We start from the raw sequence: 17,736 nt of genomic DNA, 5'->3' as shown, positions 1-17,736 counted from the left end.
AAACAAGCTTGAAATACAAATGGATTATCCTGAGCAAATAAGTGTTTTGGAAATACAAAATGACAAAATATGAAGCAGAGTACAAGTTATAATTACCAGTAATAGAGAATGAGCACTGAGCTTCATTCCCTGAAGAATCAGTGAAAATATAAGTCACTGGAGTTCTACCAACAGGGAAGTTTTGTCCAGGTTGATGAGATCTTACGACAGTCGGTTGTATCCCCGAGTTATCAAAGGCAGTGGGTTCAATCCAAGTCACAACACGTGATTGTGTTCCAAATGGCACTGGATAACTGGCTGAGTTTGGACATCCACTGACTATGGGAGCATCCGAGTCAACTGACAAAACTAAAAGATCAAGATGTTTTATTTCATTTTCAGCAATGATTTTATAGCATATGCGGCAGTTGCATAGAATGTGCAAGTTCAGCGAGATCTGCCATATTCTTTCCTTCCTACTTTTGAGAGATCAGCACAGCCCTTTCTTCATTTGCTGAAGAAAAAGATTACTTGTGTTTTTATCCGCAAGGAAGAAATGCAGATGACTATGCAGCAAGAGAGAAAGATTTTTTGGAAAGAAAAAAAGATAACCCAGCAAACTTCAGAGGAATAAACAAAAAAGGTATTTTGTTGTAGTTAGCTCTTCTGTATATCAACCAAATGATCATTTGACACTGTCCATTTATAACTTTCCAACACTGGCTGACAACAGGTTAGGTGCAAGATAATTTCTTTTTCAATAATCTGTAGCAGTTTCCAAATTTTAGACTACTACATTTTCTAAAGAAAAGGATTACTTGGATTTTATCCACAAGGAAGAAATGCAGATAATGAATCATACGGTCTTCATAAAGATTACTACTGCAACCAGAGAGAAAGATTTGTTTTGGAAAGAAAAAGAAATAACCCAGCAACTTCAGAGGAAAATAAAAGTATTTTGTTGTAGTTAGCTATTCTGTATATCAACCAAATGATTATTTGACAATGTCCATTTATGACATTCCAACACTGGCTGACAACAGGTTAGGTGTAAGGTAAGTTTTTCTTCAATAATCTGTAGCAGTTTCCATATTTTACACAGCAGAAATATTGCAGAGAGCAAAGATAAAGGTTTGGTAGAAAGGATAGCTCCCACCTGTGTAGTCATTGATGCTTTCAAAACGGCTATTACGCAAAATGAAACTACCTGCAACTATTTTGCTAATACTAATATCTTGCCTCATTTCAATAGCTGAATAAAGTTAAGCTATTGGTTAAACCGAGATTTGCATTTATGAATCTAGCAGATATTACTTTAGAAAGAACCACCATCTAGAATCTTGGCTTGTTTGAAAAAAAAAGTGCAAATTTGCTGCATAATCAAAGCATCCAGACTTGTTCATTTTGAGAAGCTGGCAAAACATACAAAAATAACAATTACCAGTGATACCGAAAGAACAGCGTGCTTCATTTCCTGATGAGTCACTGAATATATATGTGACTCGTGTTATACCAACCATAAACCTATCTCCAGGACTATGAGATTGTATGTATGTTGGTGTCACACCACTGTCATCTGTAGCTGTAGGTTCTATCCAACTCGCAACTCTTCCTAATGTTCCCAGTGGTACTGTATATGTGGGAGATTGAGGACATCCACTGATCACAGGAGGGATGGTGTCAACTACAATCACTAAAATCGAAAATTAATATGTATTGAATGCGTAAATCAATTTGGTATAAAATTTATTAAAGAGAGTGTATATGAATACGTAAATACAAACCCTATCCAAGTCCATGGAAGGTGATTTTGAGAAAACTGTAAAAATTTTAATTTCTTCAGTTAGATTTACCTGGTAAATAGGGCAAGTTTTACATGCAAATGAGTGGGTTGAACTGTATTAGGTATGCCGATTATCATTGGGTGGTTTTTGGATTTCACATGCTCAATAGACGCATGTAGAGGGTGGATTTGTGTTGTTCTTTTATACATATGATAGGCCTATGTATAAGCAACAATTTCCCATTTATGAATTTAGCCAAAGTATAGACTTGATTCAGGTATTCATATATTAATATGGGAAGTTGCAAGAGGCTAATTTAATGATCAAACTATCATCTTTTGTCCACATTGAAGTATTAGTAATTGTATACAGAGGTCACTTCACCTCTACACTAAACATAATTTAGTTTATCATATATCATAAAATGTTAAATTACCAGTGACAGAGAATGAGCACTGTGCTTGATTCCCTGAAGAATCAGTAAAAGTGTAAGTCACTGGAGTTACACCAACTGGGAAATTCGATCCAGGTTGATGAGATTTTGAAACAGTGGGTTGACTTCCCGAGTTATCAAATGCAGTGGGCTCAATCCAAGTCACAGAGCGAGATGATGTTCCAAATGGCACTGGATACCTGGCTGAGTTCGGACATCCGTTGATGATAGGAGCATCTGTATCAACTGACACAACTGAAAAATCCAAGTGATGTCTTCTATTATCCATTTACAATAATTCTTTCTATTACTGGCATATACAAACAGATTATAATGTGCAATATGAGCAGATGTATCAGCTGCCACCATCATTTGCATATCAGTAAAGGCCACTTTGCTACTTTCAAGCTTTGAAACAGCATTGTATAGTAAACAAGTTCAATTTCTGATCGAAAGATTGGAATTTACTGTAAGGAAATCCATAGAAATGGAAGCAAAGTAAAAGTGTTTAGTAGTGAGAATCAAAAGTGCTGTAATAACATAGAACATAGAAATCAGAAGATACTGCTACTGAGTTGCAAAAGAGAGTCTTTTAAGAGATATTGCTGCTTTGCAAGAAATTTGCATTTATGTTCTGGTCTTGAGTAAATCCACCTCGCATAAAAGGCTTCAGATGACTGAGACAGCTTTGCACTTAAATACATGCTCAGTAAAGAATGATCCAAAATCACAGATGATAGCTTATTTCTGTGAAAGCTTTGTTCATTAGAAGTACTAGGCAAGTTTGTGTTAATTTACAAAGAGTTCTCAATTGCTACCCGTCTTTGCTACCTGATGATTAGAGGGCAATTTTAAACCACATATTGAAAACTGCTGTTCTTTACTGTAAGGAAAACTATAGATATGGAGGCGAAGTAAAAGTGTTTAATAGTGAGAATCACAAGTGCTGTAATAACATAGAATATAGAAATCAGAAGTCTGATGGGAGATACTGCTGCTGAGTTGCAAAGAGACAGTCTTTTTAAGAGATATTGCTGCTTTGGAAGAAATTTGCATTCATGTTCTTGTCCTGAGTAAATCCACCTCGCATAAAAGGCTTCAGATGACTGAGACAGCTTTGCACTTAAATACATGCTCAGTAAAGAATAATCCAAAATCACAGATGATAGCTTATTTCTGTGAAAGCTTTGTTCATTAGAAGTACTAGGCAAGTTTGTATTAATTTACAAAGAGTTCTCAATTGCTACCTGTCTTTGCTACCTTGATTAGAGAGCAATTTTAAACCACATATTTAAAACTGCTGTTCTTTACTGTAAGGAAAACCATAGAGATGGAGGCGAAGTAAAAGTGTTTAGTAGTGAGAATTAAAAGTGCAGCAATAACATAGAAAATAGAAAGAAATCAGAGACTCGTGGGAGATACTGCTGCTGAGTTGAAAGAGACAACCCTTTTAAAGAGATATTGCTGTTTTTGAAGAAATTTGCATTTATATTATCATCTTGCATAAATCCACCTCACATAAAAGGCCTCAGATCACTAAGAGAGGTAGTATTTGCTCTTAAATAAATGCTCTTTATAAGGATGGATTCAGATGATAGCTCATTTCATGTGAAAGCACAAAGCAAGAACTGCACCATAGAAGTTTTTTGTTAATTCACAAGGGGTTCTCGATTGCTACTTGTCTTTTCTATTTGCCGATTAGAAAACAATTTTTACACCACATATTTAAACCTGCTGTTCATCGTCATCCTCATTAGCAATTTGCAGAAGCAGAATATTTCAGCATATTACCCATTGTACCAGCCTGTCAAATGCATATCATGTTGAAGGTATTTACCAATTACGCTAAAAGAGCAGACTTCATCATTGCCGGAGCCATCCATGAATATGTATAAGACTTGTGTCACACCAAGCGTAAAGCTATCGCCAGGCTTGTGAGTCTTGATGCTAGTAGGCATCACACCACTGTCATCTGTAGCTGTAGGCTCTGTCCAACTCACAACTCTGGCAGATGTTCCCAGTGGTACTGTATACATGTCTGATTGAGGACATCCGCTGATCACAGGAGGGATGGAGTCAACTATTTCCACTATAAGTAAACATCCATAATTATGTATTTTATATGTTACTCCAAATACAAACTTGAAACATTAAACATACTCAATATGGTGGAATGCATTATGGTAGAATTTCAGTAAAATTTCAAGAATCTATGTCTAATTACCAGTAATAGTAAATGAGCACTGAGCTTGATTCCCTGAAGAATCAGTAAAAGTATAAGTCACTGGAGTTGCGCCAACAGGGAAGTTTTGTCCAGGTTGATGAGTTCTTGATAGAGTGGGTTGTCCACCTGAATTATCAACAGCAGTTGGTTCGATCCAAGTCACAGAACGAGATGATGTTCCAAATGGTACTGAATAGGTGTCGGAGCTTGGACACCCACTGATCACAGGTACTAATGTATCCACAGCTAAAACTGGTAGTAAAATTCAAAGTTGAGGCATATATATAAAAAATATTTCAGAATTATAATTTACGCACTTGCTGATGTGTCCTATCTGCTTTATTTGCATAGATTGCATCTAGTAGTTTTACTGCACAAGAAGTCATGAAGACCACGGAGAAAGAGAAGAAGCAAGAACTCGTAAGGCTGCAGCATCAGAGACCAGATTACGAAGTTCCAGATATCCATGGAAAGCATCAGAACAGAGGAAAAGGAAGCAATATTTGCCAATAATGTAGCTTCATTTTACTTTCCAGCAGGTCCATGCTATTTTACCTTGATTTGGAACAGCTTCTTAGAGTATTTACAACAATATTTACACCTTGCAAGCAAGAACACCACTTTCTCCGCTACATTTTGCCATACCAAGAGCACAGAATTATCACTCGCTCAAAAATATTGCTTATTTGCTATTGTTTTTTAGCATTTCTATGACTACTAAAAGCACTGTCATTTTTTCCATTTTGAAGATCACCCTACTTCATGTACACAGCAGCTGCTGTAAACAGTTGCTTAACTGTAGATAGTATTTGGCAGCTTTCAAGACATTTTACTGAAATGATTATAGCTTACGTCCTGGCCTATATACCAGAAACAAGCAGCTTATTTTTTTTGCATTTAGACAGAGTGCACATCTAATACCAAAAAATGTTGCTTTTCTATGATATTCATTTGATGTTTAAAAGCATTCTGCTATCAAGTTTCCCGCATATTTGTGGCTCACATTCATAGCTCTACCTGGATACTATAAGCAAAAGAATCTAATTTATCTAAATATCTAGGTATCTAATTTAATGACAGGGTGGCAGCATATTGCCATTTTCAAATTAGTTATTGCACAAATTTCAATTTTTTTGCTGCCATCTTTTTGCATTGCAGAGAGTACAAAGCTCCAGCTCAAAATCTGCTTATCTGCTGATATATGTTGATATTTATATGCATTTTGCAGAAGTTTCCAGCATATTTTCTGCCTTATGTAGCTGCTTGCCAAATGCATATCAAAATTTACAAGTATTTACCAGTGATACCGAAAGAACAGAATGCGTCATTCCCTGATGAGTCACTGACTATATATGAGACTTGTGTCATACCAACCATAAAGCTATCTCCAGGGTTATGAGTTTTAAGGGTTGTAGGCATTACTCCACTGTTATCTGTAGCTGTTGGTTCCACCCAGGTTGCAATACTAGAGGTTGTTCCAAGTGGTACTGTATATGTGGCTGATGGAGGGCATCCAATGATCACAGGTGGACTAGAATCAACTGCCAATACTACAAAATTACAGACAGTGTGCACATTTTACAACTGTTTTGCTAGACCTGATAACATTTATGCACATCATACAATGCTGAAAGTGTAATTTTTTTCTACATATTATATCTACTAACAGACTAAAATATCATAGGTATTGTAGCAAATTTGGATTGGCAACAACAAGCCATGCACAAATCTTATCTAGCTAGTGCAGAGATTTGATTTTTCAATAGCATTCATGTTAACATATTTACCCATAATTGAAAAGGAACAAGTAGCCTCGTTGCCGGCCCCATCACGGAATGTATAACTGACTGGTGTTGTCCCAACAGGGAAGCTACTCCCAGGTTGGTGAGATCTGGTGACTGATGGTGTTACACCAGAGTTATCAGTTGCTGTAGGTTCTGTCCAAGTCACAATTCTTGTTGGTGTACCAAGAGGTATGGTGTATTGCATAGATTGAGGACAATCAGTTACCACAGGTACAGAGGAATCAATTGGAACCACTACATAAATATAAATATAAGTATAATATATATAATTATCTCATAAAGACGGCAAAAACACCATCCAAAGAGCACATTTCATGCAAACAACAGCAGCTGCAATGCAGTTTTTCTTTGCAGAGATGAAGCCAAGCACTTCTAGGGAACATCCAAGAAACCTGCTAAAAGCAAACACTCTATGTACATTTTTCATGCAATCTGTAGCTGCTACTACAACAGCGAAAGTTTACTTTAGCAGAAAAATTTGTCACTGAGCATGTGACTTGATCCAAAGTTGTAAAGGGTCCTGCTTTTGCTGAAAAAAAAGGGAAAAAAGCTTTGCAATGAAAACAAGGTCACAGCCTAGATAACATTCCGACATATACTAGAAATATGCCTACTACAACATAAAGCTGTCATTTTGTACCTAATCTATCCTACAACAATTCATACCAAATATCAGATTTACCCATGATTGAAAAGGAACATGTGGCTTCGTTCCCTGCCATATCAGTGAATGTGTAAGTGACTTGTGTCATCCCAACAGGGAAGCTATCACCAGGTTGATGGGATTGGGTGACAGTAGGTGTCAGGCCAGAGTTATCACTTGCTGTAGGCTCTGTCCATGTTACAATCCTTGTTGATGTGCCTTGTGGGACTGTGTACTGTACTGATTCTGGACAGCCAATTATAACTGGCACAGAAGAATCAATTTCAACCACTGTGGATAAGTGATATTTAAAAACAATGAAGAGGCTCTTTCAAATGACAGATTGGCAGTCATTCAGCAGGAAAATAATGATTATGTTATTTTGATTATGGATATAGAGTCTATTCTCAACTATTTCATTGCACCACTATGTGAACAGAGTAAAATGTAAAATGAATAATGCTAAATGACTACAAAGTTGAAGCCCAATCATGGTTGTTTGATGGCATGTAAGTCATTTTAAAGAAAAGTTGAACAATGATGGTGCTATTTATCAAACAACAAACCCACATGCTTCAATGTCTCTACAAGAATTAAGACTACATATTTGAAGATGAGATGAAGATTTGAAGATCAAACTCATGTCAGTAAGAAAAGTATAAGCCACAGTACAATACAATAATCAATTAATCATGCTAACACCTTCACAAGTAAAACCTCAAAATACAATTATAAATTACCCGTAATAGTAAATGCGCATATGGCTTCATTGCCTGCCACATCCATGAAAGTATAAGTAACCTGTGTCATCCCAATAGGAAAGCTATCACCAGGTTGATGGGATTGGGTGACAGTAGGTGTCATGCCAGAGTTATCGGTAGCTGTAGGTTCTGTCCATGTTACAATACGAGATGTCATGCCTGAAGGTATGGTGTACTCCATAGACTGTGGGCATCCATTTATAACTGGGGCAATTGAATCAGCATCAGCTTGAACTAAAGTAATATAGAAACAAATGTTTGCTCCTCAATAAATATCAAAACATGATATTTATATCATCCTATACATCAAAACTATCACATGGTCACCTATAACTGTAAAAACTAAAACCACCCTATAGGAATATTTCTAAGAATAAAGACAAATCATGCAGTTTATTCATGCAGTATATTCATGTGATAAACAATGTTCATGTATAAACATGTTAGAATAGTAGTTGCCACAGTATAATATAATAATCAATTAATTATGCTACAGGACTAACACCATCACTAAAGCTACAGCAAGTAAAACCTCAAAAACACAAATATAAATTACCCGTAATAGTAAATGTGCATATGGCTTCATTGCCTGCCACATCCATGAAAGTATAAGTAACCTGTGTCACCCCAATAGGAAAGCTATCACCAGATTGATGGGATTGGGTGACAGTAGGTGTCATGCCAGAGTTATCAGTAGCTGTAGGTTCTGTCCATGTTACAATACGAGATGTCATGCCTGAAGGTATGGTGTACTCCATAGACTGTGGGCATCCATTTATAACTGGGACAATTGAATCAGCATCAGTTTGAACTACAGTAATACAAAAACAAATCTTTGCTCCTCAATAAATGACAAAACATGATATTTATAATTATATCATCTTTTACATCAAAACTATCACATGACCACCTATAACTATAAAAACTGAAACCAACCTCTAGGAATATTTCTAAGAATAAAATGAAATCATGCAGTTTATTCATGTGATGATATTTTCATCAAAACAAATTTAATGAATAATACTCAGCCTGAATCCATGAAAACAGAGCCACTCCCAGCGGAAACACCACAGATCATGCAAAAATAAACTTAATTTTTCCAGGTAGAAATATAAACAAAAGGTTTGAATTACCAGTAATGGTAAATGAGCATGTGGCTCGATTTCCAGCAGCATCCAAGAACACATACTGGACTTGTGTATCACCAACAGGAAATATATCCCCTGGTCTATGTGTCTTAAACGCTTCAGGAATCATGCCACTGTCATCTGTGGCTGTTGGCTCTCTCCATGAAACTTCAATAGATTCTGCCCCGGGTGGAACTTGGTAAGTAGCTGATTCAGTACAGAAGGTGACGACAGGTGGGGTTGTATCAACTCCAGAGACTGGATTGGGATAAAGAATATTCTCCCTTTTACATACTTGTCAATTTGATAGCTGTAGATGCAAGCTAGAATAACTACAGGCTTTCTACAACACCAAATCAGGATATCTAAGGGTGTCACTGAAGAACACTTGTAGTCAAATGGCATCACAAAAAGAAAACATTGGAAGTATACTGGAGATGTTCAGGACATATCAAAAGGGTACAGTAGACAACTGGTGGACCACAAGAAAAACAAAATTGAAAATATATATTACAGATGTTCACGACACATAAAAATGCAGATGACTGGTGGAGTATACGGATATACAGATATATGGGATATCATGGAAAGCAGCAGAACAGAGGTGGACAATGCAACTATTCAGGGATAACATTGGCAACTTCAACTTCCAAGCATATATATCACAATCATTATTCCTTTTAAAAACTGTTTAATATGTCAAGGAACATCCAAATGTAGGTTTAAAAAAACCAAATAACTGAAATTCTGGGAGCCCATGCAAACATAAATACATAACAAACATCTTTTCATGCTTGAAATGAATGTCAGTTTATCTTTAACATATTAGCCACATACCCACAATAGTTATGGTAAATGTACAAGTGTTACTGTTTCCAGCTTGGTCAGTAAATGTATAGGACACTTCTGTTGGGCCAACTGGGAAAAAATCTCCAGGAACATGAGACCTTATCACGGTAGGTTGTTGACCAGAATCATCTGTTGCTGTGGGTTCTGTCCATGTTACATCTTGAAAGGAAGTCCCCGCTGGTACAGTGTACTCAGCAGAATCAGGGCAGTCACTTATTACAGGTCCTGTTGGATCACTGCCTTCAATCACTGGGTAAAGCAAATTGGTGACAAGATGAAAACAAGTACCTAAATTAATCAAGTTTGTTTGTTTCAATAACAAAGACAATCCAGAATACATAACATTCTTTAAAGATATGGCATAAAAGGACACTCAAAAGTATTATTTTTCCATACATGATGGTAAACCTAAGAGGATAATAGAATTATGAAGTCATGTGCAGCACGATTTAAATGTTACATTAAGACATACAAACCAGAATCAACCAGTATACATACAGAAAAATTATGCTGTCATAAAAGTCTCTTTCTGATAAAACAATATAAACAATTCTTTTCAAACAGACGGACATCACAATTGATTGAAATAGTATATTGGAAACCTGTAAAACTAACAACATTTCTGCTACAAAAATGTTACAGATACTACAAATGAACAGCAATTCAACAAACCAATATGATTATTCCTGGCCTGAGATACTGCAGCTAAGACAGAACACACTACTAACTGGAAAGATGATATAATCCTTTAGCAACACCATATAAAACACATTTCATACAATTGTATTACACTTGCTATCAACTATTCACAAACACTCAAGCACAAAATCCTATTTTCTAATGCTTGCTACAAACACAAAATTACCTGTGATTGTAAATAAGCACACCGCCTCATTTCCTGCCATATCAGTGAATGTGTATGTAACTGTTGTAATCCCAAATGGGAAGCTATCACCAGACTGATGGGATTTGGTAACAGTAGGCATAATGCCAGAGTTGTCAGTAGCTGTGGGTTCCTGCCAGACTACTACATGTGTTTGGTATGTCACCGAGTCAGGACAAAAAGTAATCACCGGTGCTATGGAATCACCATCTTCAGTAACTGCAGACAAATATAATTGGCTTTGCTAAATATCTCAAAGTGATAGTATCTTTATCTTTACATAATCCAAAGGGCAGACAACTGGTGGACCATACGGAAAAATATACTCAAGATATTTAGGATATATAATCAAAAGGGCAGACAACTGGTGGACCATACAGACAAACAACATCGAAAACATACTGCAGATATTCAAAAGTGCAGAAAAATTGGTGGACCATACGGATAAATATACTCAAGATATTCAGGATATATAATCAAAAGGGCAGACAACTAGTGGACCATACAGATAAACAACATCAAAAATATATTGCAGATATTTGAAAGTGTAGACAATTGGTGGATCATACAGATAAACAACTTTTGAAATACTCTGGAGATGTTCAGGACACAGAATCAAAAGAGTGGACAAATGATAGACTATACAGTTAAACAACAATGAAATATACTGGTGAGGTTCAGGATACATAATCGAAAGTGCATACAATTGGTGGACCATACAGATAAATAACATTGAAATATTATACTGGAGATATTCAGGACAGATAATCAAAAGTGCACACAACTGGTGGACCATACAGATAAACAACTTTTGAAATACACTGGAGATGTTCAGGACACAGAATCAAAAGTGCATACAATTGGTGGACTATACAGATAAACAACTTTTGAAATATACTGCAGATATTCAGGACACAGAATCAAAAGTGCACACAACTGGTGGACCATACAGATAAACAACTTTTGAAATACACTGGAGATGTTCAGGATACATAATCAAAAGTGCAGACAACTGGTGGACTATACAGTTAAACAATCTTGGATATATAATTTGTCAATCATTCAATCAATTTCATTTCAATATCGTATCAAAATAGAATATTATATAAATAATTTAAATGTTGTGAACACAACATTCAAAGGACGTCAGACAACTAGTGTACCATACAAACTATGAAAGCAATAGAATAGAGGAAGATAATGCATACAAATTCAAGATTTTAAAATGAATAACATTGACAACTTCCAAGTACCACAACTATTATTTCTGTCTGAATTGACAATCACAGAATAATCAAGAACATTTGCAGATTAACATACAAATGTAGATACATAACGAAAGTCTTTTCATGCTTGAAAAGTCAGTTTATCCTAACACAATAGCCACGTACCCACAATAGTTATGGTAAATGTACAAGTGTTACTGTTTCCAGCTTGGTCAGTAAATGTATAGGACACTTCTGTTGGGCCAATTGGGAAAAAATCTCCAGGTACATGAGACCTTGTCACGGTCGGTTGTAGACCAGAATCATCTGTTGCTGTGGGTTCTGTCCATGTTACATCTTGAAAGGTTGTCCCCGCTGGTACAGTGTACTCAGCAGATTCAGGGCAGTCCCTTATGACAGGTCCTGTTGAGTCGCTACCTTCAATCACTGGGTAAAGTAAATTGGTGACAAGATGAAAACAAGTATTTAAATTAATAAAACTTGTTTATTTCAATAACAAAGGCAATCCAGAATACATAACATTTCCACAATGATATGGCATAAAGGCACACTCAAAAATATTATTTTCCCATACATGATGGCAATCCTACAAGAAGAATAGAATGATGTGATCATATACAGCACATTTAATGTCCAATTAAGTCATGCAAAACACAATAAACCGGTATACATAAAGAAATCATGCATTTCTCTTAACCTATTAAAACAATATTTAAACAATTCAATTCAAACAGTCAGACATCATTATTATTAACAACAATTACTTCTCTTAAAATGAACAGAACAAGAACCTGCAAAACTAACATGATTTCTGCTACAAAATATTACAATATCAGAGATGAGGAGCAACACAGAGACAATTTGATTCTTCATGGCCAAAATTAAAACATCTTCTGATACTAAACTATTGCAGCTGAGAAAAACAAATACTACCTGGAAATATAATACAATCATTTAGGAACATTTTCCATATAAAACACAGTTCATGCAACTGTAGTGCACTGGCTATCAACTCTTCACTAACACTCAAGTACACTATCTCCTAATGCTTGCTAAAAACAGAATTACCCGTGATGGTAAATAAGCACACAGCTTCATTTCCTGCCATATCAGTGAATGTGTATGTAACTGTAGTTATCCCAAATGGGAAGCTATCACCAGACTGATGGGATTTGGTAACAGTAGGCATAATGCCAGAGTTGTCAGTGGCTGTGGGTTCCTGCCAGACTACTTCATGTGTTTGGTATGTCACCGAGTCAGGACAACCAGTAATCACTGGTGCTAAGGAATCACCCCCTTCAGTAACTGCAGACAAATATGATTGATTTTGCTAAATATCTCAAAGTGATATTTAAAACTAGCATATTACTCATTGAATATTATCATAATTTAATATTTAGTATCTAAAAAGCTCCTAGGTGAACATAATCAAATTATTTTTAAAACCAACACAATTGAAACTACCTGTAATAGAAAATGAGCATGTGGCTTCATTCCCTGCCATATCAGTGAATGTATATGTGACTTGTGTAGTGCCAACAGTAAAGCTATGACCAGGTTCATGAGATCGGGTAATAGCAGGTGTCATGCCAGAGTTATCAGTAGCAGTGGGTGCTATCCAGGTAACAGGCACAGACTGTGTCCCCTGGGGTACCATGTATGTAGCTGGGTCAGGGCAGTTGGTAATATCAGGTGCTATGGTATCAGCTCCTTCAGTAACTGATGGCCAAATAATTGAAGTCGTTCAGTTATATTTTTCAATAATATAGATAAATTAGTAACACACTATTGAGCAATGCCACAGTTAAATATTAACTCATCAAACTCCTAAATGAACATTCATCACATTTAATTTGGACCAATTTTTTAAATCAACAGACCACTGCATGCAAACAAATAAACTACCTGTAATAGCAAACGAGCATGTGGCTTCATTCCCTGCCATATCAGTGAATGTGTAAGTGACTTGTGTAGTGCCAATAGGAAAGCTATCACCAGGTTCATGAGATCGGGTAATAGTAGGTGTCATGCCAGAATTATCAGTAGCAGTGGGTGCTATCCAAGTAACAGGCACAGACTGAGTCCCCTGGGGTACCATGTATGTAGCTGGGTCAGGGCAGTTAGTGATAACAGGTGCTGTGGTATCCGCTCCTTCAGTAACTGATGGCCAAATAATTGAAGTTGTTCAATTACATTTTTCAACTATGTAGAGAAATTAGTATCACACTACTGAAACAATGCTACACTTAAATATTAACTAATTTATCAAATTCCTAAATAACCACTCATCAGTCATCACATTACATTTGGACCCACTTTTCAAATCAAAAGACCACAGCATGCAAACAAATAAACTACCTGTAATAGCAAATGAGCATGTGGCTTCATTCCCTGCCTTATCAGTGAATGTGTAAGTGACTTGTGTCATCCCAATAGGAAAGCTATCACCAGGTTCATGGGATCGGTTAATAGTAGGTGTCATGCCAGAATTATCAGTAGCCATAGGTGCTATCCAAGTAACAGGCACATACTGAGTCCCCTGAGGCACCATGTATGTAGCTGGGTCAGGGCAGTTGATAATGTCAGGTGCTATGGTATCAGCTCCTTCAGTTACTGATGGCCAAAAAATTGAAATCATTGAAGTATATTTTTCAACTATATAGAGAAATTAGTATCATGTTATTGAGCAATGCTACAGTTCCATATTAACTAATTTATCAAATTCCTAAATGACCATTCATCACATTACATTTGGACCTACTTTTCCAATCAACAGGCCACAGCATGCAAACAAAAAAACTACCTGTAATAGCAAATGAGCATGTGGCTTCATTCCCTGCCATATCACTGAATGTGTAAGTGACTTGTGTAGTGCCAACAGTAAAGCTATGACCAGGTTGATGGGATCGGGTAACAGTAGGTGTCATGCCCGAATTATCAGTAGCAGTGGGTGCTATCCAAGTAACAGGCACAGACTGAGTCCCCTGGGGTACCATGTATGTAGCTGGGTCAGGGCAGTTGGTAATATCAGGTGCTGTAGTATCAGCTCCTCCAGTAACTGATGGCCAAATAATTGAAATTGTTCAATTATATTTCTCAATACTATAGAGACATTATTAGTATGCTATTGAGCAATCAGCTTATCTATAAAAACTCCTAAATGAACATTTATCACCTTTAATTTGGACCCACTTTTCAAATCAACAGACCACAGCATGCAAACAAATAAAGTACCTGTCATAGAAAATGAGCATGTGGCTTCATTCCCTGCCATATCACTGAATGTGTAAGTGACTTGTGTCATCCCAATAGGAAAGCTATCACCAGATTGATGGGATTGGGTGACAGTAGGTGTCATGCCAGAGTTATCAGTAGCTGTAGGTTCTGTCCATGTTACAATACGAGATGTCAGGCCTGAAGGTATGGTGTATTCCATAGATTGTGGGCATCCAATTATAACTGGGACAATTGAATCAGTGCCAGCTTGAACTATAGCAATACAAAAAAACATGTGTTCTTAACACTTCAATAAATTAAAAAACATGTTATTTCCATCATGCTTGACATCTAAACTATCACATGACTACCTGCAACTGTAAAAGCTGGAACCAAGAAACCAATATCCAGGAATATTTCTCATGAAAAATTCAAATCATGCAGTTTATTCATGCAATGAAATAACATCAAAACAATGTTAATAAGTAGTACTGGTAAAGGTTTGGTTCTCATCTCTATCCAAGAAAAAAAGTGCAACTCCCATGATGAAACACCACCAATCATGCCAACCTTAATCCATGCAGGTAGAAGCATAAACAAAGGTTTATTACCAGTAATGGTAAATGAGCATGTGGCTCGATTTCCAGCAGCATCCAAGAACACATATTGGACATGTGTATCACCAAGAGGTAATGTATCCCCTGGTCTATGTGTCTTAAACGCTTCAGGAATCACACCACTGTCATCTGTGGCTGTTGGTTCTCTCCAGGTAACTTCCAAGGATTCTGCCCCAGGTGGGACTTGGTAAGTTGCTGATTCAGTACAGAAGGTGATGACAGGTGCTGTGGTATCAGCTCCTTCAGTAACTAAGGGCCAAATAATCGGAATCGCTCAATTATAACTCTCAGCAGTATACAGAAACTAGCATCACAATGAGCAATGCTACAGGTACATATCAACTTATCAATCAAACTCCTAAATGAACATTCATCACAATTAATTTGGACATACTTTTCAAATCAACAGACCACAGCATGCAAACAAATAAACTACCTGTAATAGCAAATGAGCATGTGGCTTCGTTCCCTGCCATATCAGTGAATGTGTAAGTGACTTGTGTAGTGCCAACAGAAAAGCTATCACCAGGTTCATGAGATTGGGTAATAGTAGGTGTCATGCCAGAATTATCAGTAGCAGTGGGTGCTATCCAAGTAACAGGCACAGACTGAGTCCCCAGTGGTACCATGTATGTAGCTGGGTCAGGGCAGTTGGTAATATCAGGTGCTGTGGTATCAGCTCCTTCAGTAACTGATGGTCAAATAATTGAAATTGTTCAATTATATTTTTCACCAACATAGAGAAATTAGTAACACACTATTGAGCAATTAAATATTAACTAATTTATCAAATATATTAAATGACGACTCATCACATTACATTTGGAACCACTTTTTCAAATCAACAGACCACAGCATGCAAACAAATAAACTACCTGTAATAGCAAACAAGCATGTGGCTTCATTCCCTGCCATATCAGTGAATGTGTAAGTGACTTGTGTAGTGCCAACAGGGAAGCTATCACCAGGTTGATGGGATTGGGTAATAGTAGGTGTCATGCCAGAATTATCAGTAGCAGTGGGTGCTATCCAAGTAACAGGCACAGACTGAGTCCCCTGGGGTACCATGTATGTAGCTGGGTCAGGGCAGTTGGTAATGTCAGGTGCTATGGTATCAGCTCCTTCAGTTACTGATGGCCAAAAAATCGAAATCATTGAAGCATATTTTTCAACTATATAGAGAAATTAGTATCATGACTGTTATTGAGCAATGCTACAGTTCCATATTAACTAATTTAACAAAGTCCTAAATGACCATTCATCACATTACATTTGGACCTACTTTTCCAATCAACAGGCCACAGCATGCAAACAAATAAAGTACCTGTAATAGCAAACGAGCATGTGGCTTCATTCCCTGCCATATCACTGAATGTGTAAGTGACTTGTGTAGTGCCAACAGTAAAACTATGACCAGGTTGATGGGATCGGGTAACAGTAGGTGTCATGCCCGAATTATCAGTAGCAGTGGGTGCTATCCAAGTAACAGGCACAGACTGAGTCCCCTGGGGTACCATGTATGTAACTGGGTCAGGGCAGTTGGTAATATCAGGTGTTGTAGTATCAGCTCCTTCAGTAACTGATGGCCAAATAATTGTTCAATTATATTTCTCAATACTATAGAGACATTATTAGTATGCTATTGAGCAATCAGCTTATCTATAAAAACTCCTAAATGAACATTTATCACCTTTAATTTGGACCCACTTTTCAAATCAACAGACCATGGCATGCAAACAAATAAAGTACCTGTCATAGAAAATGAGCATGTGGCTTCATTCCCTGCCATATCACTGAATGTGTAAGGCTAGCTTCAGACTCCGATTATACGTACAATATTGTATGTACAATACTTTTCGTGACGATCAAAAAGTATTACACGTGCAATAAATATACGTGCCACGACGAGTTGAATCAGATTAAATAACGCGCTATAACCCTGACGGTTCATTGTTTGCTAAATCCAAGCGAGGTCACCAGAAAATCTATGCAAGAGAAATTTCTACTGCTGCTGATGAAAAATCCTAGAGTGCGTTTAGAGGTTTTTTCTGCACTTTACCAGTAGCCCTAATAAATTCATAAAACAATAAAAATCAAATAAAGATTTAGGGCAAATGTTTTTACTCACTGCTCATCTGATCCACTTTCCCAGGAAACTAAATACCGATACTCCTTAGTTTTTCCCTGAC

At 36.8% G+C, this 17,736-nt stretch overlaps 1 protein-coding gene across 1 annotated transcript in view; it reads right to left on the bottom strand.

The window, feature by feature from the left end:
* The window catches only part of LOC140172591 (uncharacterized), a 211,140-nt gene that overhangs the window by 165 nt on the left and 193,239 nt on the right, over positions 1 to 17,736 (bottom strand). Inside the window, exons 65-71 of the mRNA XM_072195731.1 lie at positions 6,208 to 6,459; positions 5,719 to 5,970; positions 4,421 to 4,672; positions 4,034 to 4,285; positions 2,200 to 2,451; positions 1,421 to 1,672; positions 97 to 348 (exon numbers count right to left, since the gene is read on the bottom strand). Coding sequence (XP_072051832.1) covers positions 97 to 348; positions 1,421 to 1,672; positions 2,200 to 2,451; positions 4,034 to 4,285; positions 4,421 to 4,672; positions 5,719 to 5,970; positions 6,208 to 6,459 — 1,764 coding nt within the window. The remainder of the gene's footprint in view (positions 1 to 96; positions 349 to 1,420; positions 1,673 to 2,199; positions 2,452 to 4,033; positions 4,286 to 4,420; positions 4,673 to 5,718; positions 5,971 to 6,207; positions 6,460 to 17,736) is intronic.

Source organism: Amphiura filiformis, chromosome 16 (assembly GCF_039555335.1).
Source record: "Amphiura filiformis chromosome 16, Afil_fr2py, whole genome shotgun sequence".
Lineage (NCBI taxonomy): Eukaryota > Metazoa > Echinodermata > Ophiuroidea > Amphilepidida > Amphiuridae > Amphiura > Amphiura filiformis.
The sequence above is the reverse complement of the archived record's forward strand: the minus strand, read 5'-3'. Positions and strand labels throughout refer to the sequence as shown.